General features: G+C 37.0%; 2 protein-coding genes and 1 long non-coding RNA gene across 5 annotated transcripts in view; 2 read left to right on the top strand and 1 right to left on the bottom strand.

Annotated features, from left to right (window-relative positions):
* LOC114138820 (multidrug resistance-associated protein 5) overlaps positions 1 to 15544 on the top strand; it is a 34362-nt gene extending 18818 nt beyond the window's left edge. The window contains exons 15-29 of the mRNA XM_028008246.1: positions 563 to 688; positions 993 to 1104; positions 1199 to 1383; positions 2367 to 2513; positions 3301 to 3430; positions 4810 to 4963; positions 7656 to 7784; positions 7989 to 8175; positions 9747 to 9836; positions 10877 to 11069; positions 11189 to 11348; positions 12997 to 13075; positions 13155 to 13268; positions 13519 to 13683; positions 14701 to 15544. Coding sequence (XP_027864047.1) covers positions 563 to 688; positions 993 to 1104; positions 1199 to 1383; positions 2367 to 2513; positions 3301 to 3430; positions 4810 to 4963; positions 7656 to 7784; positions 7989 to 8175; positions 9747 to 9836; positions 10877 to 11069; positions 11189 to 11348; positions 12997 to 13075; positions 13155 to 13268; positions 13519 to 13683; positions 14701 to 14796 — 2067 coding nt within the window. The 3' untranslated portion in view covers positions 14797 to 15544. The remainder of the gene's footprint in view (positions 1 to 562; positions 689 to 992; positions 1105 to 1198; positions 1384 to 2366; positions 2514 to 3300; positions 3431 to 4809; positions 4964 to 7655; positions 7785 to 7988; positions 8176 to 9746; positions 9837 to 10876; positions 11070 to 11188; positions 11349 to 12996; positions 13076 to 13154; positions 13269 to 13518; positions 13684 to 14700) is intronic.
* On the bottom strand, positions 11812 to 23181 carry LOC114138822 (uncharacterized). The gene is made up of 3 exons (XR_003594317.1): positions 23109 to 23181; positions 21220 to 21224; positions 11812 to 11822 (listed from the first exon to the last, which is right to left on the bottom strand). It is a non-coding gene; the product is annotated as an uncharacterized LOC114138822 (long non-coding RNA).
* Positions 21457 to 24223, top strand: part of med12 (mediator complex subunit 12) — a 31296-nt gene continuing 28529 nt past the window's right edge. For 2 of the 3 annotated variants that reach the window (XM_028008245.1, XM_028008243.1), the window contains exon 1: positions 21515 to 21616. In XM_028008245.1, coding sequence (XP_027864046.1) covers positions 21515 to 21616 — 102 coding nt within the window. Of the gene's footprint in view, positions 21617 to 24223 lie in introns of all 3 variants that reach the window. The other variant, XM_028008242.1, reaches the window with a different exon arrangement.

Genomic DNA, 24223 nt, shown 5'->3' with positions numbered 1-24223 from the left:
TTAGATTGACTTATATTTGATTATTTTACTAATGCAATTAATGTATTTCTTTTATTTTACAGCATTTATTTATTTATCATTGCTGCCAAATTCTCCAAATGTCCTCTCATACATTTTGCAGCAATCCTGCAGAATAAAACTAAGCAGCATCTTTTGATGGAGGAATTTAATTAAACACATGCAGGAAGCAAAAACAATTAGTGTCAAAATAACTCTGATCAGTTTTGGCCTTATGTGATATCATCAGTCGTATGTGTGTGGGAAAGTTTGTTTTTTGATGGGCAGATTTTGTCTTGATTAAATATCGACTTGTAACAAAACAGCAAGAGAAATAGAAAAAACTTACCATGACATGTCGTTCTTTTTAAGATGAATGGCATCTAAAGTCAGTGCCATTGATTTTACAGAAAAGTCTGGCCTTTGAAATGTTCTTTTATGACCCGTTTTTCCAATCATACTAAAACAACCATGAACCATTTGAATTTAGGTCTTCCTGTTTTTATGTCTGTTTTACATGTCTATAAACAACAGCTGCAACCCTTTTTATTTGTTTCTTTCTCAGTATCTACCCGAGTGTGATGATGTCATCCTGATGAAGGACGGGCAAATTGTTGAGCATGGCCACCATGCACAGCTAATGAGTAAAGAGCGTGACTACGCTACCTTATTCAACAGCATGCAACAGGAGGTAAGGCCAGGGCCACACGCGCGACAAAGCCTGCCCCTTTGAATAAAGGATCTTTGCCCCTCGATGCATATCAATACAGAACATTACAAGCTGAATAATGCATGAGTACAGATAGTCGGGCCCAATAGCAGAGAAATGTTAATGTATACAAGGTCTTTCATTATTTATGTTGAATCGTTTCACTGGTGAACTGCAAAAAGACTGCCACTTATATCTCTGTTTAAAACCAGGGTGATATTATGGCGCTAAGTTGATTGTTGTTTTTTTTCCAAATCTGAGCTGTTATTTCATATTTGTCTTCCAGAATATTGTGAAAGAGAATTTAAAGAATAAACTGAGGAAGGAAGCTGTGAAAACAGTTGACAGCTCTGCTGAAGTTGCCAAGGTTGAGCCAAAGGTGGAAAGCAAGCGCAGAGGTGAAAGACGCCGTCTATTCCTGTTACATGTGAGGTTAAAGCTGAATGTTGATATGTATTAAATAATTCTTTTATGTTTGGTCTTGTGTTTCAGAGCATCTGATGAAGGCTGAAGAAAAAGGCTCTGGCGCAGTCGCCTGGTCGGTTTATGGAGCATACATTAAAGCTGCAGGAGGGCCACTGGTCTTTATCATCAACATCGTCTTCTTCCTTTCAACAACCGGCAGCATAGCCTTTAGCAACTGGTGGCTGAGCCACTGGATCAGGCAGGGCAGCGGGGTAAGTTAGGAGGCAATTTTTCATAAAACAAAAATTTTGTTTAATATCCTATATATGTTATAATTTATTTCCTCATCAAAAACATTCCTGGAGTGTTTTGGCTCATTCATGCATGTTTGAATAATCCTTGAATTTTGGGACACCTTAATGCTCATACTAAGCAACATCGATTTAGTCCCCAGGGAAGCTCCCAATAATGTCAGTTTTGTTTTGATTTTTAACAGCATTAATTAAAATTTTTCAAGACAACAATAAATCACAATTCTTGTCATAATAACACATTTTCATAGTAAATGATAAATTAATTGGTTAATTGATTTCACTGCATTTATCCAGGGGTATTGCAGTAGAAGGAGATGAATAAAAATGTAGCCCACACATTTTAGATTTCTCTCAGCTTTGCATTGCTATGTCACAAAAAATCACATTAAAATACATTGAAGTTTGCGTTTGTATCATAAAAAATGTTTAACCAGAGATATTAACCTGTAACTTTCTTTGACAAACCAATCACACACACAGGTGTGTTTGAGAAGGGAAGCATCTAAAAATTGCAGTTTAGTTGCTCTGTAGGACTGGAGTTGGCCTCTGTTGGTTTAAAGGGTGGGAATACTTTTGCACAGGGATTGCAGACACCTCTCTTTAGCTTGCGTTTGACTCCCAGAGGAAAACTAACTACTCTGCTTCAGTGAGTTGTGGCAACAGGCTGAGAATTAATCTGAATGCGCGCGATTAAAAAAAGTAACGGCACCTCGGTAAACTTAATTAAAAACAAGCACGAGCAGTTGAGAAACAGATGTGCAGCAAAGCAAGGAGTCGACGCGGAAGGCATGTGCTCTGAATAGTAAACGTCACCAGGCCGGCTGGATTTGATGTACTTTTTTGAAAGCCAAACTGTGCTTTTCTCAATTTCATTAGGGAGCAAAATGGGGAATTTTTCTTTTTTCTTTCTGTTTGTAATTTGTTGCTCCATCTGCCCTCAGAACACATCATTAATCTCTGCAAATGAAACGACGGAGAGCAACAGCATGAGGCTCAACCCCCATATTCAGTATTACTCCACTGTTTATGTTGTCTCCATGGGAGCAGCATTATTTCTGAAGACTGTGAGGGGGTTGGTGTTTGTCAAGGTAAGCATCTTTAAATCATTCTCTTTCTTTTTAAACACTGAAGATGAACTTTAGTTGAAAATCTTCACGTTATTAGTGTTTTACGGTTTCATGCTCCTCTATAATTGTGACTTTTCATGCTCTCATGGGTGCAGCGTCATAATGGAAAGTAGCTGCAGGCCAAATCCATTTAGCATTTGTCCACTGCGGCTTTTCACAGCTTTGCGAAGGCAGTGCGTGTCTGTCTGGGATTGAATTAAAAAACAGAAATCAACAAAAGAGTTTGTGCTTATGTCAGCGCCCCCCTCGGGTTCATGTCCGCTTTTTCACGCTAACCCATTCTGACACAACATCGTGGAGGTTATTCCCCCCCACGTTAATGCGTGCCACTTGAAATTGCTAATTTTTCAAAGATGGATGATCTTTTTTTACCTCTAGCTGCGATGAGATCTTTGTGAGTGTTAAATATTCCATTAATAGAATTAATTTGTTCTTTGCTGCCACATGTAATTTTTGTCCAATCGGTGAAATGTCTTTTGCGAATTGGGTCGCAACCTTTATGTAGGCCTCCCAGAAACTCATTATAAATTGGGATTTGACAGCTGAAGGAAAACAGCCAACCAGCTCCTCACACATGCACAGCATATGGAGTGCTGGTGTTGGTAACATGTGGCTGCCGCTGGATTGAGCGACTCGATCGCTGAGTGATTTACCCCCCAACCTATGACTGCTGCCGTCTGCTTGTTCAAGTTGTTTGTTTACACGTCAGGTCTCATGTTCAAACATGACTTCTCATCTGCGTTGACAGTGCACCATGAAGGCCGCCTCTGCTCTCCATGACAAGCTGTTCCACAGGCTCCTTCTCAGCCCAATGCGGTTCTTTGACACAACGCCTTTGGGTCGCATCCTGACCCGCTTCTCCAGGGACATGGACGAGGGTGAGGCTTGATTTGCCTTGACTGAGAACCTCTCCCCCAGGAGGGATCTCAGTCAGTGAAGTCACCGTGGTTGACAAGGTGTAGTGCAGAGACACAGTGTGATTTGGCAGAGTGTTTCCCTTGCGAGTTGCTCTCCGTTATCCACTCCACTTGTCTTTTCTTCGTGCATCAAGTTTTTTTGCTGCATTTTTGGCTTTTGTTCAAAACCCATGTCATTCTTTCACTTTTTTATTGAAAATTTTTATATGTAAGAGCATTTGAGCTTCATGTAAAATTCAGTAAAAATGCAAAGGCAAACTTTTTAACACAGGAACTCCAAGGGCATCTTTTAGTAAAAAATATTTGGAAATTCTAACTTTTTTAGTCTTAGTCAGGTTGTTGATCGTCGCCAACAACTTTTTCACTCATATTTAAACATCAGTAGACTTAAATGTCCAGATTAAGGCACTGCAGAGCAAATGCATTTGATTAAATGGTCAACATCAGTCTGTCGACTACTGGAATAAGCAGGACTTTTGTCAGCGTGCAAGTCTAGATTGATTGATATTTGTATTTGACCGAATGCCAAAGGAGCGAAGACATCAGCAATCTGTTGCTACCCATCAACCTGGGACAAATATGGCATTTTATTTAGATAATGAACTGAGGCCTTCAAAGGCTGAGATGAACATTTGGTCATTTCTGAGCAAAATGAAGTGGGAAAACTAGAAGAAAACTCCAAAGTGTTCGTCTCAGACTCTGTAACCCTCAGCTGACATGTTAAATATTGAAGTTCATTCTCCAAAAAGACTGTAAAATGCCATGTTTGGCCATTATAGAACCCAACAGTTTAGGACAAACTCCTCATGTCATCAGTCAAGCACGGTGGTGGAGGGACGATTATAATGGTAGAATTAAAGTTCACTTCTCAGCACAAACAAATAATGTGGTGGCCATTTAAGAGAAAACTGCATCAATAATGTCCACATAATTTAATCAACTGAAGCAATGGTAAAAAGAAGAAATGGCAGCAAAATTAATCTACAACAATCCGATGACTACTGCCATGAAGAAAACAATAACTTTACTGAAGCAGCTTCTGCTGCTGCTTTAATTGATTCTAAATGCTTTTCAGTCAAATTAAATTAATGTATTTAGACTAAATGCCACGTAAGAACGCATAAAGTTATAAATAGCTCATATAAACACAAATCATACATTATTTAACAGAGGAGCTTTCCTTTTCCCATGACTTAACTTTGTTAATCCTACTATATTTAGTCAAAGTGCATCAAAATATGTTTATGACTAAGAGCCAAACTGGTCTTCAGTTGTACAGAATGCCTCTAAACATCTGGCACCACCTCTGATGTGGATTCTTTCTCTTCTCATCTTCACAGTGGATGTGCGTCTGACCATGCAAGCTGAAATGCTGCTGCAGAACCTGACTCTGGTGCTGTTTTGCCTGGGGATGGTGGGCATGGTCTTCCCCTGGTTCTTGATCTCCATCTTACCCCTGGGTGCCTTCCTCTGTGTCATCAATCGTATCTCCAGGTCAGACTCTCATCTCTCCGGTTCTTGGAAAGGTTGTCTGGGAATTTTTCTCACTGACAGCTAAGCGTTTTTTTATTCCACATGAATCTCATGGCAGTGATTACACTGTGAGGGACAGAAAAACATTTAAAACTCAAACATTTTGCCGTAACTGAAAGATAAATGTTTTATCTTTTACATTCCATCAACCACAAACAGTTTATTTTATTAGAATTTAATGTGGTGGACCACATAAAAGTAGTGCAGAATTGTGGAGTGTTTATTTTATTTTATTTTTACAAAATAAAGCTTAAAACCTGAGGCAGCTTTCCTCTTCTTAATGCTGAAAAGCATTTTCACAGCATATTGTGAGATGTGTTCAGTTTCAGCAGCTTTATTTAGTGAGACTAAATTACACTTGACTTTTTTAATAACTTTTGAAGGCAGTCTGTTGATTTTATTTTATTATGGAAATACACGTGTACAACACAGTTCAAATACAATAATTTTCCTTCCACTTCACTATTATAAGTTACTTTATTGCGATTTTATGTGTAACTAATAAATAAAGCTCTTTCATTGTTGAAAAATTTAGCAAATACTTTTGTTCCTTCTAAATGTCTTAAAAGAAATGAAGTTTGGTCAGATTTAACTTCAAATGGTGAGAGAAAATGTCTGTGTGTCTTTTTATTCTGTGTATGTAAACTTCTGGCTTCAGCTGGCAAACTGAAAACAACTATAAGGCACTGCATTTTCTCTTCTTTTCATAGGTCTCATTTAATACCTGAATTTCAGTATTTCTTTAATCAGGTCTGACTCCAGCTGGCCTCTTCAGAAATCACTTTAATTAAAAACATCTAATTGATGTAAAATGCAAGAGGAATTAAATATAAGCTGTAATAAACAGCAGACTTAAGCTGATTCCCAGTGGTTAATAGAAAGTAGCGATAACCCTCAGCATCGCTGGACCATCTTACAAAGTCGCCACATCCCAGGCAGGATATAGAGGGCTGTTACATAAAAGTGGATCTCCCATTGAAATTACCCACTTTTAAAAATGCTTTATTTCTGGGATTTCTGAAGTTAAACTGCCCAGGGCATAAACAAGTTTGTGTGTGTGGCTGCCTGGAAGGGAGCAAGTGTCATGTTCTTTCCTCGTCTCCTCACAAACTTTTATGAGGAAGCCAAATGAATCATGCGAGACTTGCAGTTCCCAAACTCTCCTTTTCTGTCTTGGCAGACAGAGGTAGAACTCTATCTCTTTCAGCAAACCCCTTCTCCTCGCACTTCTGCGTCAAAAACTCTCTCGTCTACAAAGAGTGTGCCTCAGCGTTGCGTGGTGAGAAAGAACCAATCAGGAAAACAAATGCTGTGTTGTGGGGCGCATCGCGTCTCATCATAACCTGTCTACTGCAGCATCATTAGAGCTTAAGCATTTTCCTCTCCTTTATCACCAATTTTCCTTCGCCTTCCTCCTCAGCTGTATTTCTGTGTAAATATCACAACGCGCCTTTTGAGATTTTAGAAAACTTCCCAAACCAGTTCAATGGAAATGAATCATCCATTAGTTTTTAAAGTGGTTTGACTCACCGTCGCAAAGCTTCATGTTTCATTCAGGTTTCAAGCTTCCCTCTGCGCTTTGGTTTCCATGATTCACCCTTCATATTATTTAGGGTATTTTTAACCCTTTTCACTACAAATTTTATTGTGTTTTAGTGTAGGACCTTCTTTGTCCTACACTAAAACCACAGTATAGAACCACACAAAGAAGTAAATATTTACATACACATATTTACAAAATGACTTTTTTTTTTCTCACTGTCTGAATTTAAACCAAACCAAACTTCTCTTGTTTAAGATGAGTTAGAATTATCAAAATTATTTCTATTTGCTAAATGCAAGAAAACCTGTATGTTTTGTAGATTTTTTTGTAACTGTATTTAAATTCAGAAGTTTACACAGAGTTGGTCTGTGTCAGGGATAATTGTCTTTTAAATTGTATGAGTTGGAGCAATCCCTCTTGCTATTCTTTCTTCAGTATTCACTTGGAGTGGAAGTAAATATTGGGGACATCCTGGAAGAAGGAAACATGCTACATGCTACAAAAAAATTTTTTCTGGATCAGAGGTTCACCTTACAGCTGGACAATAAACCTTAAATATCCAGCCAGAGCAACAGTGGAATGGTTTAGATCAGAGCATATTCGTGTTTTAAAGTGGCCTAGTCCAAGTCCAGAGAGAATCTACACTAAAACCTGGATATCAATTCTTATAAACACGCCAACAAAAGTATCGGAGGCAAAGAAGTATGGCGAACAGTTTCATCTAACAGATTATTTCCTGGCAAAAAAATCCTCTCAAAACTCTATAATAACGCTCTATTTTCTTTTATCTGTTTGCGTTCTTTGTGTTAGTTTATCACTTAAAATGATAAATTACATTCAAGTTTGGGAAAGTTTAAAGCTTTAATCTAATTATTTACACATTAATCAGATATTTTCCCTCCAAACGATACCAGCGGTTCTGGCGTGTTTTCGGACCTGATGATGATTGAAGTGAATTTTCATGGGAATTCAGGGAAACAAATCCAAGCGGAATAACGATTTCATGCTCCTCTGGAGTTTTAATCAGCATGATTTCAGCTACGTGCTTTACCAAAAATGATTAGTTTGTTTCAAGTTTAAATTAAAAACCGCATCCTTGTCTGTTCTCAGAGTTTTCATTCGCGAGCTGAAGCGCCTGGAGAACATCAGCCAGTCACCGTTCACCTCTCATATAACCAGCAGTCTGCAGGGACTTTCCACCATACATGCGTATGGAAGAGGGCACAGCTTCCTCAACAGGTGAAGTCAAGGCTATTTGTTCTCGACAGACGTCATTAAACTTTAAGATCACATTATCTCCTCTTGTAGTTTCTCTCTTTGCTCTTCTCCCTATAAATATATTAAACCGCATGCTAGAAGTTTTGCCCTCAGCAAGCACTGCAGTGCAGAGCCATGCTTGCTGAAATAGATTTACAATCACTGTCTTTTTTCTTTTCTCTACAGATACCAGGAGCTGCTGGACACCAACCAGGCCACCAACTACCTCTTTAGCTGCGCTATGCGCTGGCTGGCTGTTCGCCTGGACCTCATCAGCATCTCCCTTATCACTGCTGTGGCACTTCTGATTGTCTTCATGCAGAGTCAGATACCTCCAGCCTACGCAGGCCTGGCTATCTCATATGCAGTGCAGGTCAGTGAACAGATATGGAGAAATATAAGCCTCAAATGTGTCTACAGCGCCTTGCAAAAGTATCTATTAAATGACAAAATGTTAACATTTTGTCACTTTTGCAACCCAAACTTTAAATTCAGCTTTTTTTGATAAGATTTGAAGAAGGAAAATCATAAATGTTTTTTGGACATTTTACATATAAAAACTGTAAGTGTGTTGTGCATTTGTATTCACCCACTCAAGTGTAAAGTGTTGATATCCAATTCATTATAAATTGCATTCAGAAGTAACTTGGCCTCTATTTGGGATGTCTGTGCATCCCTAAAATGTTTTAATTAAAAAAAAAAAAATGCAATTTGGCATTAAGTTTGTTAATCTCATGTCTGAAGTTTTGTTGTGGCAGAACTATTTAATCTAGTACATTCTATGGAGCTTGGATTTTTTTCTTGAAGGACTTTTCTGTCAGACAAAAGTTGACATTCTGTGACTCGAGGTGGTTGATGCTACTGCTAACTAGCTGCTAATATACCCATGCTAGCTACCTTTTTTCTTCTATTATGGATAAGAGCAATTTATCTCCGGTTGGCTGGACGATGCTGCAGTGAATCCTCAATAGTTTTCTAAGCTTATAAATATTTTCAGCATTTTGTCAAATGGTCTTCAAAAGTCTTAAATTTGAGTTGGTGAAATCTGCAGAAAGCCTGATATTTTGCAGAAATGTCCTGCAATTATAGATGCAGGTCTTTTTTAGGGTGTTTCTACCAGCTTTATACATCTAGAAAATGAACATTTTAAGCATTTTTCTTTGCCAACTAGCTCCATTCTTTAGAAGGAGGGTGTCTCTAAACTTCAGTCTTATCGAAGATTCTTAGTTGGATTTAGGTCTGGACTTTAAACCATTCTAATACACGAGTATACTTTGATCTAAAACATCCATGGCTCTATGTTTATGGTCATTATCCTGTCGGAAAGTTACGTAAAGTCTTTTTGAAAGGTGTAGCTCTTAATTTACTGGTCGAGCTACATTTACGTTATTTGTTTTATTAGAGTCAAATGCCACTTTTAGATTGTTTTGTTTTTATCTTCATGATTGTGTTTGATCACTATTGTTCCTAAACAAACTGTGAGGCCTTCACAGAACAGGCGAACAAACGTTTTTTTGTTAATGAGGTGAACTCTGAAACTGGATTTTATTCAGGGGTTTCAGAGTAAAGGGCAGCAGGACATATCATGTATTTATCATTTTTGATATTTCTTCAGCTTCACGATTATACACTACTTTGTGGCAGTCTATGACATAAAATACCAAAATAAGACACAGAGGTTTGCTATAGGTATGAATTTCTTTATATGTGGGGGTGTGTGTGCGTGTGTGAAGGAGCTGGTTTAAGTGTGAATTTTGCAGCATTTTATCACATGTTCTAATCAACACAATCAGTGCAGATAATTGAGATCAATTAGCGAGGCTGTGAAAGAGGCATGTCAGCGAATCTCTGCTGATAATGCCTAAAAAGGCAGTGCTTCAAGGTAATTGGTGTGACAGTGATAATTATTAACCTTTTAACTCTCTGTTTGTATTTCACCTCCAGCTGACCGGCCTGTTTCAGTTCACTGTGCGGCTGCTCTCCGAGACCGAAGCTCGCTTCACATCGGTTGAAAGGATAAATCATTATATAAAGGTAAAGGAGTGTTAGTCTGTGGGATCACAGCAGGTAGGGCTGGGCAATATGGTTTAAAAATAGAATCTCTTTTTTTCATATCAGATCTGATTTTCAGTTTAAATTGGTTTTTTTTATTTGCTTGATTTCTTTTATAGAAAACAGAAATTACAAATGACAGAAAATATTTTCAAAAAGTGGCTTTTATTTTAATCATCCTTTCCAATCTACAAAAACTTTTGTTTCATGACAAGAATGTAATCATAATATTAGCAGAAAAGAGACGCAATCTCACCAGAAAAACAACTTAGAATCTTTTTAATTATAAATAATGCTTCTAGAGTTATCAGGATCTGTTGTTTTAAAGTCATGCTACTAATAATAATAATAATAATAATAATAACAATAATATAATAATTTGATGCTGATATTTTAAAATATGAAATATTATATATAAAACTTCTACCAAAGTGTATAACCAAACATTTTGCGTTTTATTTTTTTATTTTCCAAGTTAGATTTCTCATAAAATTACTACTTTATTCCCAAATATTATGACCGCAATCTTCTACTATTATGACTTTAGCTTTGCAATAAAAAAAAATCTTAGCCTGGCTTTAAGACTTTGTCGCAGAGCTGAGCTGAATTCAAAGTCCAAATGAACTGACATGACTCTAAACTATGGACAAAGGAGTGTATTGGTGAAAGAAATCCACATTTTCCAAAAACTATATCTTCAGAAACCAAAAACTTGATTAATCGATTAAATTGATTTATCGCCCAGCCCTGACAGCAGGTAACCAGAATGACGTAGTAGATTCATCAGGGCAGCTGCCGAGTTTTGCTCATGTTTTTGTGTTGTGTGCATGTGATCTGTACACACTCCATAGCACATGACAGAGCTTGTCACGCCAACCACAACTTCTTCCCCTTTAGTGCAAAGAGGGGAAAAAGAGCTTATACAGCAAAAATCAGTACAGATCAGTGGGGGATGGGGAGGTCTGCTCCTCTTCAGGAACTCAGTGATTCATAGCAGATACCATCGTCTCTCCTTATCTCAGAGTCTTGACAGTGAGGCGCCCAGACAGAGTCCTGAGGCAGCCGCTCCTGCCCCCTCCTGGCCTCAGCAGGGAAAGATCAGCTTCCAGGATGTGGACATGCGCTATCGGGATCATCTGCCACTGGTGCTTAAGAACCTGTCATTTACCGTTCTCCCCGAAGAGACCATCGGCATCGTAGGCCGCACAGGATCAGGTACAGCTGACCCCTTCTCTGTTCCTCAGCCAGCAGCGTTTCCAGCTCACATTTACGTCTCTGTTTCAACATGTCCACATTTGTCGGCACAGCATCTTTTTTCGTGTGTGTGTTTGCAGGGAAGTCCTCTCTGGCTGTGGCTTTGTTCAGACTTGTGGAGCTCAGCGCAGGCTCTATAGTCATTGATGGGATCGATATTGCACAGATTGGCCTGGATGACCTGCGGAGCAAGCTGGCCATCATTCCCCAGGAGCCAGTACTCTTTATTGGGACCGTCAGGTAATCCAGTTACTATTACTTTATCACCAGTAGCTGGGACTCCTGCTCCATTCTGGGATATAAAATGAATTTTGAACAAAAATGCCCTACAAAAAAACAATTACTCCTAATTAGGTCTGAAGCAATGAATCAGATTAATTGTGATGAGTCTGTTATTGAATTAATAGTCAATTAATTTAGTAATCGATTAATTCTTAACTGGCGCATACAGACTCAAACAAATGTCAGTTGCTGAAGGAACAACATCGTCAGAGCTATAATTAAACCAAAAATGTACAAAAAATATATATATTCTGGTAAAAAAGAAAAAAAAACATTTGTTTGTAAGTACGTTTTACCCACAACTCCTCAGGTGGCTACACTGTGTTATCAAATAATTGTTCGGTTCATCCAAAATGAATCTACAGATCATCCCTAAACTGTATTAATTTTAAGTCAAACAGAAAGGCAGAGCTTTTCACGTGTTGCCCATAACTTTTAATAAACTGTTATTTTCCAGGCTCATCTTTCTGATTGGCTGCTAGTCAAATTTATCAAGCTACTTTGCTTCTCAAGCTAATGTAGCAAGAGCAAAACAGAAAGGTTTCTGACAGAAAAAGATTGAGGTGGAGGACATTACTGCAGAAAACCCTAAGAATTCAAGGCCAACTAGAAAACGAAAGCAGCGTTTATTCTAAATGAATGTAGTAATTGTTGAATATTGAATAAAAGTGAGAGAAAAACATGTTTATTTACAAATTTTGTAGCATTGTTTTCGGAATGTCTGTGCTCCAGTACATTACATTTTAATGATTGCATCATCTCCTCAGCGTGCCATCAAGTGCTGCAGATGCCTGTTAGTCACCATTAATTAAAGTCGGGTGTGGCAGCAGGGAAGCAACTAAAACATGCAGGACATTTTTGAGAAACTAATTTACTTATTTTTTATTTGCCTTGAAGTCAAAACAAACAAAAATAAATGCTTGACATATTTTACTCTAAATGTAATTAAACCATTTATAAAGTATGCGTCTCACGCCCCAAGTGAATTTACTGAAATAAATTACATTTTTAAAGTTATTCTAATTTATTGAGGAGTACCTCAATAGGCAGAATATAAACATAATTGATCATTTGTAATACTTGCAGAGTCTGACCTTTAAGCTGAACACTGGTTAAAACGGCAGTGAAAGGAAAGAGAAATGCAAGAACAGAAACCTGCAGCGTGTTTGTTGGATGTTTCTGGCTGAGTAAACATTTGTAAGGGCAGGTGGGAAGAGTAAAAACAATTTCAGGTAATGGCAGACATAAGATCTGCTTGCTGCTGTTTATAGGCCTCCTAACGCATCAGAATTTACAGCCTGTGGATAATTACACTGTAAAATGTATGTCAGCAGCAACTTGGAAAAATATTCATTAAAATTGGTGCAAAGGGAATCCAAATAAGCTGATAACCTGGGTGGAGATTCGTGTCACTTAAAAATGCATTTGCAAACAGGAAGCAATAAACTTCAATCTCCTCTATATACAAAAAACAGGATCATTATTATGCGTAAACATCTTTCTATTTACTTGCAATGTCAATTTTAGATACTGAAAGGGCTTTTGAATGAATTTGTTGCATTAACGTGAAGTTTTTTCATCTTTGTTATGATTTATCTCCCCCCAGGACCAATTTAGACCCGTGGGATCAATACTCTGACTTGCAGATCTGGGAAGCTCTTGAGAAAACCCACATTAAAGAAATGGTAAGTTATTTGATCAACAGGTTGTAGATTGCACGCAAAGCCTGTCCTCACAGTTTGGTTCCTGTGTGTCCCTCCACAGGTCTGCCAGCTGCCTCATTCCCTCTACGCGGAGGTGACGGAGAACGGGGAGAACTTCTCGGTGGGAGAACGGCAGCTCCTCTGTGTAGCCAGGGCCCTCCTGAGGAACAGCAAGGTGCTGATTGCATTGTGCTGCCATCTTTTATTTACATCCTCAACTTTTTCTCTGGATGAGCAATGATCTCCTCAGGTTCAGTTAATGAGAAAATAAGAGCCTCCTTTCATCTAGTTTTCAATGGGATACCAGTGCCACCTAGTGTTGGCCACCTTAACTGCATCATTAACTATGTAAAAGGGCACGGGCAGTGAATAACTATTTAAAGCTGCAGTTTTCATTGTTTCTCTCTCTCTGAAACTGTTTTCAGATTCTCATTCTGGACGAGGCTACGGCGGCCATCGACACGGAGACTGATCGTCTGATCCAGGAGACGATTCGCACTGCGTTCAAGAACTGCACAACTCTCATCATCGCACATCGTCTCAACACAGTGATGAGCTGCAGCAGGGTCATGGTCCTGGACAATGGCCAGGTGGGTAGAAAAGCGAAGCACATTTACAAACTGAAGCAGCGCTGTGACTTAGACCTAATAGAAAGTTGTTTCTTTTTCTGCTTGAAAACAACCTGTGAAGCATTTAGAAAACATGAAATGTCCAAATGTAATTACTGGTTTGTTGAGGACATAATTTGTGGCACAAACTGGAATATATTTTTGATATTTTACTATTTCTAGATAGCTTTTAATGATTAACTAGTCAAAGTTTTCACAGAAACATAAAGATAGAAACCTTAAGAACCAATTTCGACTGTGTATTTATAAACAATTCTTTGGGAGTTTAGTCACTCTTTAAAGAGAAGCAGCAAAAATAAATGAGGCGATTAGCTGAGCTTTCCTACAACTCATGGAGTCATCTAGGCCATGCTACTGTGAAATATCTGCTGCCCTCCTGGATTTTGAGCTGTTAGCATGTCATGACAGTCATAAGACTGTCATACAAAAACAGTGTTCAGTCAGAGGCCTTTTCAAATTTGTTGCAACACTGACTGCTACCAAAGATTCTGCTACCAAAGTTGTGGATGGTGATGCCACAACATCACCATCCACAACTCTTTGATACTTGGATAATATGAGTTGCATTTAATTTCCCCTTGGAATAAATATTAAGTACGTTTGAGTTGAATTGAATAAAATAAAACACAAAACATATTTTTTATATTCACAGAGTTCTTGTTGATAATACTCATATTAAAGAATAGTTCAAGCAATTAAAAGCCCCAAATTGTCAGGGATTCATGCCGATGATGTGTGCATGCAAACTTCTGTCCAGGAAATCATTATTAGAAACTGAACCATATCAACTCTCCCTCTCTGAGTCTCAAAGGAAAATTCAAATATATGTTATATACAATAAAAGAAATTCATCAAAACCAAGGAATAGTTTCAATATATGCATTTTTTTTTATTACACTGCTTCTTACAAGGTTTCAATACCGAGTCTAGATGTAATTCACCTATACTGATCGTGTCTTATCTGTTTCCTGCTCACAGATTCTAGAGTTCGACTCGCCGGCAGCCCTGCTCGCAAATGAAAACTCAAGATTTGGAGACATGATAGAGGCGTCAGAAAGCAGCCAAAGCAGATAAAATAAAACACTCTGAAGACGACAGCCGCGATCCTGAAAATATATGCAAATGCATCATTTACATGATACACACACACAATCATAATGTGAAGGAAAATAATGGGTTGATATCAGTTCTCTGGGTAACACTTTTTATTTGCCACATTAAAGACCCAGGGACTATATTTAAACCTTAAACTCATCAAGTATCAGTATACAGTATATATCAGTAAATTAGGATTCAGCTAACTCTGGCTGTTTGTTGCTGTCAAAGCCAAATAATTAACACAGACAATAGCACTTTATGTTTGATGTGGTGCTTCCTTTTTCTTTGGAGGTCAGTTAATCAGTTTTAGTTTTTTTCTTTTATTACTCAAACCTCAGAGAGCAGGAATGTACCCATTAATCAGAGAAAAACGTAATATCTCATGTTTCATCCGTATGTTTTCCAAGAATGTATTAGTTTGTTAAATATTTAAGACCATGTTTCAACAAAAATCACCTGTTGTTCATTCCCATCAGGTACTGTTTGCTAAAAGTAGGAATCTTTTTTTGGTGTAATTTTAGTTTTTTTTTAGTCTTGTGCTGTTAACACTTTCAGGTTTTATGAAGGAGTCAGCCATGTCGGCACGCTTTTTATGACTACTTTCATGTACAGTACTGTGATTTGAACTGAGCTAATGTTTCCAAATGCTGGAGTTTAAAATCTGCACCTTTTTATTGCGTTTGTTGTAATCTGGAGGGACAGTATGTAATGTTTTCACAAGACTGAGGATTTTAGATATTTGCCTTTTAGTAAAGTACGTGCTGAACAATCAAGAAAAGTGCAATAATACTTTTTCAAGATTGCCTTTATACACTTGAGATTGTAATGCTGCAATAATTTTATTAAATGTCAGATTTTTAATATAATGTTTTTTTAATAAAATGTTTACATAAATGAGTGTCCACTGTTTGTTTTTTACAGTACCTATTTATGATAATCCTGGGTGTAATTTAATGTCTGTACCAATACATTTTATAATAATATAACGTTAAAAATATCAAAAACAAGAGTTCAGTTTCTGATTTTAAATCTTCATTTTTAAACCCCAAATTGAAAAGTTAACATTTTTCCTTTTTTGACCAACAGACTCTTCCAGAACCTTTAAATGGCTCTCAGGCCCCCCAGGGAGCCTTTTAGCCTGAACACCCTGCAGAGGAATAAACGCTAGTAAAGTAATCTGCACACCAAATGCTACAATACATTTTAAAGCAATCTTTTTTTAGTTAATGTATTGCTTGTTGACTTTACTCAATCATCCATTGATTTTTTTTTTGTTCAGAGCAGAAGCCTTAATCAGCACCAGCTAAAAAGAAGCTGTTAAAAGAACAGCTACAACAACATACATCCTTCTCTGTTTCTCAATGTGTTGAGCTAGATGCAAAATACTGTGCAGCAGAAAACTAACACTCCACATCAGCTTGAACACACCATCCTCACAGTGAAACATGGCAGTACGCTGCTCTTCAGCAGGGACAGAGACCCTGAAAACTAAAAACATGTTGGAGGTTAAAGACTTTAGGGTGGAGATTCAGCAAGATGTCAACTCTGGCTTGAGGAAGGGTGTTCAGCATGTGTCGAACATGTTTTCTATTTTTATTTTTTTGTTAAAGAAAAAAGGAGACCATGTATCGTTTTCCGTCCCCTTCACAATTATGCACTAAAATACATCGGCTTTTGTGGTTTTATTGTGACTTTTTTTTTTTTTAATAACCAAACGACCCTTTTTTTCAAAAATGATATGATACGGTTCTACCTGTCGGTAAGAAAAGATAAATGGGTGAAGAGCTCATATTCATCTCAAGACAAGTTCATGGTCAGACACCACCTTTTAACAAGGAAGATAACTGAAGAAATAAACAGAAACTTCACCGTTTGAGTGCCAGGGTAGAGCTAACACTAACAAGAGCAACACGATCAGAAACTTGTAGCAGTCAAGTCAAAGAGTGTAAAACTCTTATCTCCAGGGGACTCTGACAAGGATCTGCTCACACTTTGCTCAGTACTGCTAAACCAAGAAATCCACTTGTTCAGCCCCTGAGATCAACACCAGGAGTGATAACATCTGCACTGCATGACCTGTCTTACTGGAAGTCCTTTCCTGCAGCAGAAAACTTCCAACATTGTGATTCAAAAGCATTAGTGGCTTTTGAATAGGTTTAGAAAATGGCCAAAACCCAGAATTTCCTGAAACTCTTTAACCTCACAGATCATTTAATTCATTGTTTAGTGAACCACCTATTCCTGGCATTGCAAGCAAAAGCAGGAAATGTGAACACAAGTCACGTAGGGTTCATTTACCTGGTGCATTTAAAACAAATGTTGCTGAACTAACCTGTGGATATAAGAATAAAAAAGAAGCTGCTTTTATTGTCCTGCAAAGGGGAACTTCTGGTGTTACAGCATCATCAGGTATAAAGGTCTGATGATTCCATTATAGTTATTATTTTTATTGTTTTGGAAAGGATACTAGAAATAGGAAGATTACTTATGCTATGAATTAATGAATGGAAAAGGGGTATGATTATATAAGTTAAACTTCATCATACTCCTTTTCAGACTTACAGTCACCGAATAAGTGGTGTATTTACATGTATTTGAGTATGTAAATTTGATAGTAAGGTATTGTATTTACACTTAGAAACATGAAAGTCTTTATTATTATTATGTTTGTTGGTGATATATCTGTCTGAAATAAATTATCATCATCATCATCATCATCATCATCAAAGGTTCACATAAAGTTTGAAACATAATATAAAAAGCAATATCAACAATATCAATGATAATAGTAATAATAACATACTGAAAATACTGTCCATTTGTTGTAAATTGTAAATAGTCTGTTTTTTTCAATATTCAATTCATACGCAAAATATGAACATTGTTGGAAAAGTAATCTGACTCGGTTGCACATCCAATGGATCACAAGTCCGATATTTTTATTTCTAATACAGTTTATTGATGCAGAAATACAGATGTACAATAACATCAGAAATGTTATTTAAAAATTAATAAGAATAGTGTAGATGATTGTGCAAATGTCAGCATCAATGCAAAATACATATTGGTTTTGTTGGGAGCAGTGATGGTTGCAGTCTGCAGCTGCTGGGAGGAAGGATCTCCTCTAAGACTCCTTTTTGCACTTAGGATGCAGCAGCCTATCAATGAAGGATCTCTCCAGATCAGCAACAGCTTCATGCATGTTTAAGAAAGAAGATGGTGGAAAAATGTTTTTCAAGCAAATAAAAAATAATTAAAACTGAATGAATAAGTTTTATAATTTCCATGCCTTGAAAGGTTTGGTACCTGTGTACCTGCCTAGACCTCATGCCTAACCTCTGAGATGTTTATTCTCTCTTCTTAAAAAAAGAAGTTTTGGATCTCAGCACCAAGCAATACTTTCTGTCAGTCCTTTGCATAAAATCATAAAAAAATACATGAAACTCTGTGGTTGTATTAAAGAGGAGTCAATGGTTTTGTAAAGCACTTTATGTAGTCTGGCAGCCTCAGCACGTAAGGCTCAAAGAATAAACAAGGTGATAGGAGCCTCCGTATTGCAGGGATCAGTTATATGATAAAAATCAACACAAGCAAACAGAACCAGTGAAGCGGAAAATGTATAGGAAAGAGGTACTCTTGCTTTCCTGTGTGTGTTTAAAAGACAAAGTGCAGCACTCTGAAGCTATACTGACGACAGCAATAAAATGACATGAAAAAAGTACGTTTGCCTTAGGTAAAAGTAAGTTTTCGTATTTTCTGAAACTTTACTTCTAATTTTCTGCCAAATTTTACATGCAAAAGTCTCTTCTTTGTATTTTATGAATGATACGCCTCATTTGTATCGTAAGTGAAACTGTTGCAGATGTTCAAGACATCAGGTGCAAATCAGAAACACAATGCAGTTTCCAGAGAAACTGCTGTGGTTTTACTGGGACTGTCCACAGTTTACATCTCGTTAAACAGTTCAGACTTACTCAAAGCTGAAGAGGGTGGAAACAGACCAGCGATATGAGTAGTTGTCACCAAGAACCATCAGCTGTGACCAAATAGAATTCTCTTTGGAATAACCACACTGATTTGTTAACATTTAAAGCAAGATAACACAAGAACTGGATACCCAGAGTTTCTTCTGCTTCTCTGAATAATCTTCAAACCTTCTTGTACCCTTCAGGGAACGTTCCTTATGAAGGATTTTTTTGAGGCCAATCCTTGAACAATTCCCTCTGGGTGTTTCAGGGTTTTTAGAAATTATCTTTCAGGAACCTTGGCAAAGTTGCCTGAAGGTCCTCTAAATGTTTTACAGAACACACACAAGGGAACATTCTTTATGGCTTCTCCACAGTGCAGTAAGGGATAAACGTGGGATTTCCATTAACTGCACTGGTTATAAAAACTGGAATAACTCGCAAAAGTGTAAGTGGGCTCTCTAAAGACAACATGTTGCCGTTATAATTTCTTTTCATGTCCTACAACGGGACATGAATGGTTTATATATTTTACGCAACTGAATTTGCATTTCCTTTTCCAGTTTCCTTCTAGCAGATTTTGTAGTTTGAGCCTCTATTAGTGTGAAAGTCAGATGATAGTCAAAGGCTTAGAGCAATCAGAAATACATTGAAGTTAAACAAAATAAAATGAAGGACAAAATGTGAACTACAAAATTAAACAACACCAAGAAATCTTAGGGAATTTAGAAATTGACTTGTTGAAGTTTTATTTCTGAAATTATCTGACAACATTTAGAAAAAACAATGTCACTGTTCAATGCCTAAATGTACTGCTTTCTATGAGTATTCATTACCCGGATATCTTTTTCTTTTTACATTTTGTGAGATTACAACCACAGTTCAATACATTTGATTTAAGATTTTATCTGATAAATCAAGATAGATCAACACAAAATAGAGTGCAATTATGAAGTGAAAGGAAAACAATTCATAGTTTTCAAAAGCTTTCTGAAAATAAAGGGATTTTAGACCCCTTTATTTTGGTACTCTAAATAAAATCCAGTGGTGCCTAATTAGTAAATGGAGCCCATTTGTGTGTAATTTACATCAGTTCGGTAAAGGCTTCGAAGATTTGATTTTTAAAACAAAATCCCAATTCTTGAACATCAGAACACTAACTACTAGTTTGTCATCTGAAAATGGAAAAATTATTGCAAACCTACCAAAACATGACCAGTAAGGAAAGCATCTAAACATCCAAGAAGTCAATGGTAACTCTGGATCGCCTGCAGACATCCACAAACTGGGTGGAAGAGAATTATGAATCATGCGCTCCACAAATCGCTGTGGCTTGTGACAAGCGGACTACAAATGAGACTTTTGTAGTTCCTTCCTTCAACAACAGCTTTCCTCATACTGTGTTTTTATTGGTAGATTGCATAACCAATAAAGATCCTGTCAAAAGATTCTCTTCTTTCTCCTGTAGGATTGCTAGGGCCTGTTGGCCACTTCTCTGATTACTGCGCTCAGTTTATCCCGGGAGCAATGTCTTATCTTGTTGGTTTGCAGTGAAGGTGCTCTTTGCTTTTGCAGATGATGGATTGAGAGCTGCTCCATGATGTGTTCAAAGAAGAAGCATATTGTTTTATAATCTTACTCTGCTCAGGGATAAAGTGCCCACAACTCTTAGCTTTCTCTAACAAATCTATACAGTGCCTTCACAGAAGACCTACATTTAGAATAGAATTAAATGAAACACAGATGCACTTTATTTGCTAATGGGATGTTTTCTGAAGGCAAGTGAGTGCACTGGATTGTATTTAGGGGCGTTGGGAGAAGACTGAATGCACTTTTTTGTATATTTTGAAAACCAACAATATTCTTCTTGCATTTTCTTAATTTATACATTGCTTATTGAATATTAATATTAATATTAATATTATGAAGCATTCCTAAACTTACTGGAGTAAATCTTCTGGACAGCCTAACCTCTGAGTAACTTCACTAAACAAATAACAAACTTGATAAAACCAAAAATTCACCAGAGGCAGACACAAACAGTTTACATGAATGTGGGACCTCTTGTTTGTTTAAAAAATATTGTTGTTCTGTTATTTTTCTTTTGCCATTTACAGGTCAAGAAGATACAGTAAGTAGTATATTTTCTCTGGTAGTACCATATCCTGTATCCATACATACTGTACTCCGTGTAGTTAGTTTAATAAGTTTTATGTTTTAAAATGTTTATTTTTGTAAAGTTTTCCTTCTACCTGAATCTGTTATATTGTAATTTTGATATTTACATTTTTGTCTGTCTGAAGTTATCAGTAAAATGTGTTACAGTACTTGACTAGCTTTTTAAAGAAATACTTGTGTACTCTTACTTGAGTAATTTCTTGAACGACTACTGATTTACTTTTACTTGAGTAAAAATGTGTTTAAGTAATGCTACTTTTACTTGAGTACAATTTATGTGCACTCAGCAACATTTAGTTTCCCTTTGGGATTAGTAAAATATTTTTTAATTAATCTGTATCAATTTAATGTCAGATTAATAGTCTACTCAACTACATAAATCTGGAAAAAATCATAATGTGAGACGCAGTTATTTGGACAGCCCACTTTTATGTGCTTTTATTTTGACGTTTGCGTTTGAAAGCATCCCGGAAGCTCGTTTGCTTGTTCTTGCCCGGTGCTCAGGCTGCTGCTGCTGGGGAGGTGGAAAGCCCTGGCTGTGATGCCGCTGGATGATGGCTGCTTTCGGGATCTTAAGTTACGAACACCGGCCTTTAAAGCGGCCCCGCCTCGGCCCTCCAGACGTCTATCCCCAGGATCCAAAACAAAAAGAGGTAAAGACCGCTGCTTTGTGGAATATAAAAGCCCAGGATCAATGTTTTAGTGAAATAAAATGCCCTAACAGAGCAGCGGAGCTAGCTAGCAGCTGCTAGCCTGTTTAGCAGCCCTGCAGACGCTTCGGGCCTCGCAGTAACAATGAGCAGCAGCAGCTCCTGGTTGGCAGCTTGTTAACCAGCTCTGTCCGGCTTAAGTTTGGAAAAACAAGCCGCTGCTGTCACGACCAGTCCAGCTGGGCTAGCTCCTCAGCTAACAGATATGGATATAAACTGCTACATTTCTTCTGTTTGGTGGAACAAAACAGAAAACGTCGGATATTTAAATTCTGCCCGACTTGTTTGTTTAGGTTATTTAACTGGTTGCTACACAATGACGTTAGCTGAACTTGCTAATCTAATCCTTTTAAAATATTCAGAGCATGTTTAAAATAAGTGGTCAAGTTTAATTTATTCTCTGGGACGCTAAGTATCGTCTATTAACCTGACATTAAGCTGATACAATTCAACTCCAAAGTACTTTACTAATTACAAAGGGAATTGGAAATGTTGTAACAAGAGAGTATACAGAAATTGTACTCAAGTTAAGAGTAACACTACTTCAGCATATTTTACTCAGTAAAAGTAAAAAAATAATCATTAAAGACATTTCTCAGAAGTAAACAAGTATTTTTAAAATATGCCTCCCACTCAAGTACTGAGTAACTGATAAGGACATCCGACTTAATACTTAATAATGATGGCATAAGAGAGACAAAAATACGAAGTTATTTACAGATACTGGTATTTTAAATGTCAAAATGAAATCAAATAATGTAATTACAGAATAACTGATTCGGAACAAAGGAAAAATTTTCTAAATCAACATTTTAAAATATAAAACCTACTAAATTCATCCTTACTTGTAGGTGTTGTGTGTATGTTGGAACCCGTTTTCCAGTGACAGTACACTGTTAGAACTTCTTGGCCTGCAAATGGTGCAAAACGTTCAGTATAAATCTGTGTTCTAGATTTAGAACATAAAAAACATTTTATGTTCTAAAGCTTTTAGAACATAAAACATTTAAACAAACAATAGCTCTTAAATTAATGTACACTGTAGGTGTGTGTCTGCCTCTGGTGTAGTTTTACTTTAAACATTTTTGCTTTATTTACCAATGGGTGGAGTGTCCAGAAATTTTACTTAAGTGGGAGAAGCGATACTAGGTGACATTATTACTCAAGTAAAAGTAAAAAGTATGGTTTAGTAAAATACTCCTAAGAGTATTTTTTTTTCCCCAAAAAAGATACTCATGTGAATTTACTACTGACTATTAATCTCTGGTTTTAACTTATATTATTTAAGGTTCTTCATAGAGTTGTTGTCAATGCTGTTGACTGTGTGAAGGAAGGATCTCCTGTAGCAGTATTGCAGTGTATTTGAAGAAGCCTCTGATTAAAGACACTTTGTTGTTGTATAACAGTCTCATGAAGAGAATACTTTATAATTTACTTGATTTCATGACGAATCCTTCTTTGAATCATAATCTCCAGAGGTTCCACAGTCGTCCACAGAACAGAACCGGCTTTCTTTATCGGGTTGCTGAGCCTTTTTAAATCCCTGGCTCTCATGCTGCTACCCAAACAGAAGAGATGACTTTCTCAACAACAGACTTGAGATATGTAGCATCCTGCTGCATACTGACATACCTGAGCTGTTCCTGGTTGTAGATGCCGTCACTCCAAGAATTCATATGTGCATGTAGACTGAGAAGCTTCCCTGTGTTTATGGATTTTTACTTTAACAATTTACCAACTTTCTGGTGTTTATGTTATTATTGATTTGTGGTTTTGGCAAAACGCATCTCCTTCTTGTTCGGAGTTTAAAGCCTTCTAATAATTTTTAGCATTATGTTTTGGGCAGCGGTGGTTTTTGCGGACACACATCCTTGTTCACCCTCAGAAACTGGAAAGTTGAACAAATACATTTGTGGGTTATTGTCATATTATATTTTAATAAATGGGCCAACTACTTTTTACATAAAGAAATGTTATTATGAATAGAGTATTCCTTAATAAATGAAACCATAAATAAAAAGCATTTAAGTGCTTGTTTCAGTTTTTAGCCATCTCTCTGTCTTCGATGTGCCTAATTGCTAAAACAGTATAGGGAATTCTCTTTTTGTGTTTTTACAAACAAAATAAAAGTGTCATAAATCAAATATTGGGTATATAAAGAAATGCAGTTTAGGCTTTATCTGTATTTTAGATTTTGAACTTATGATTGAATGTAGTCCAGATATTGCAACCTTTAATAGCCCTTTAAAGTTGCAATAAAAGGGAAACTGAATCAAACAATAACTACAACAAATGATGTCCATAATTTTTCAAACCAAGCAGAGGAAAAGCTCTTCAACTATGAAGCAGAATCATCACAATTAATCATAGCTAGAGGAATTTGCACCTTGCCTAATTTTGCAAATAATATTAGTAATTCAATGTTTTGGTTTGGAGAACTTTGGTACTGTATGCTGGTCACATCTTTAAGCTGGACTGCTTTTCCCAAAGAAAGGTTTAGTGTTTTTTGTCGCCAAAAAAAACAAACGGATCTTTAAATTTCAGTGTTCG

Source organism: Xiphophorus couchianus, chromosome 23, assembly GCF_001444195.1.
Source record: "Xiphophorus couchianus chromosome 23, X_couchianus-1.0, whole genome shotgun sequence".
In the NCBI taxonomy this organism is placed as follows: Eukaryota; Metazoa; Chordata; class Actinopteri; order Cyprinodontiformes; family Poeciliidae; genus Xiphophorus; species Xiphophorus couchianus.
This window is presented reverse-complemented; position numbering and strand designations above follow the sequence as displayed.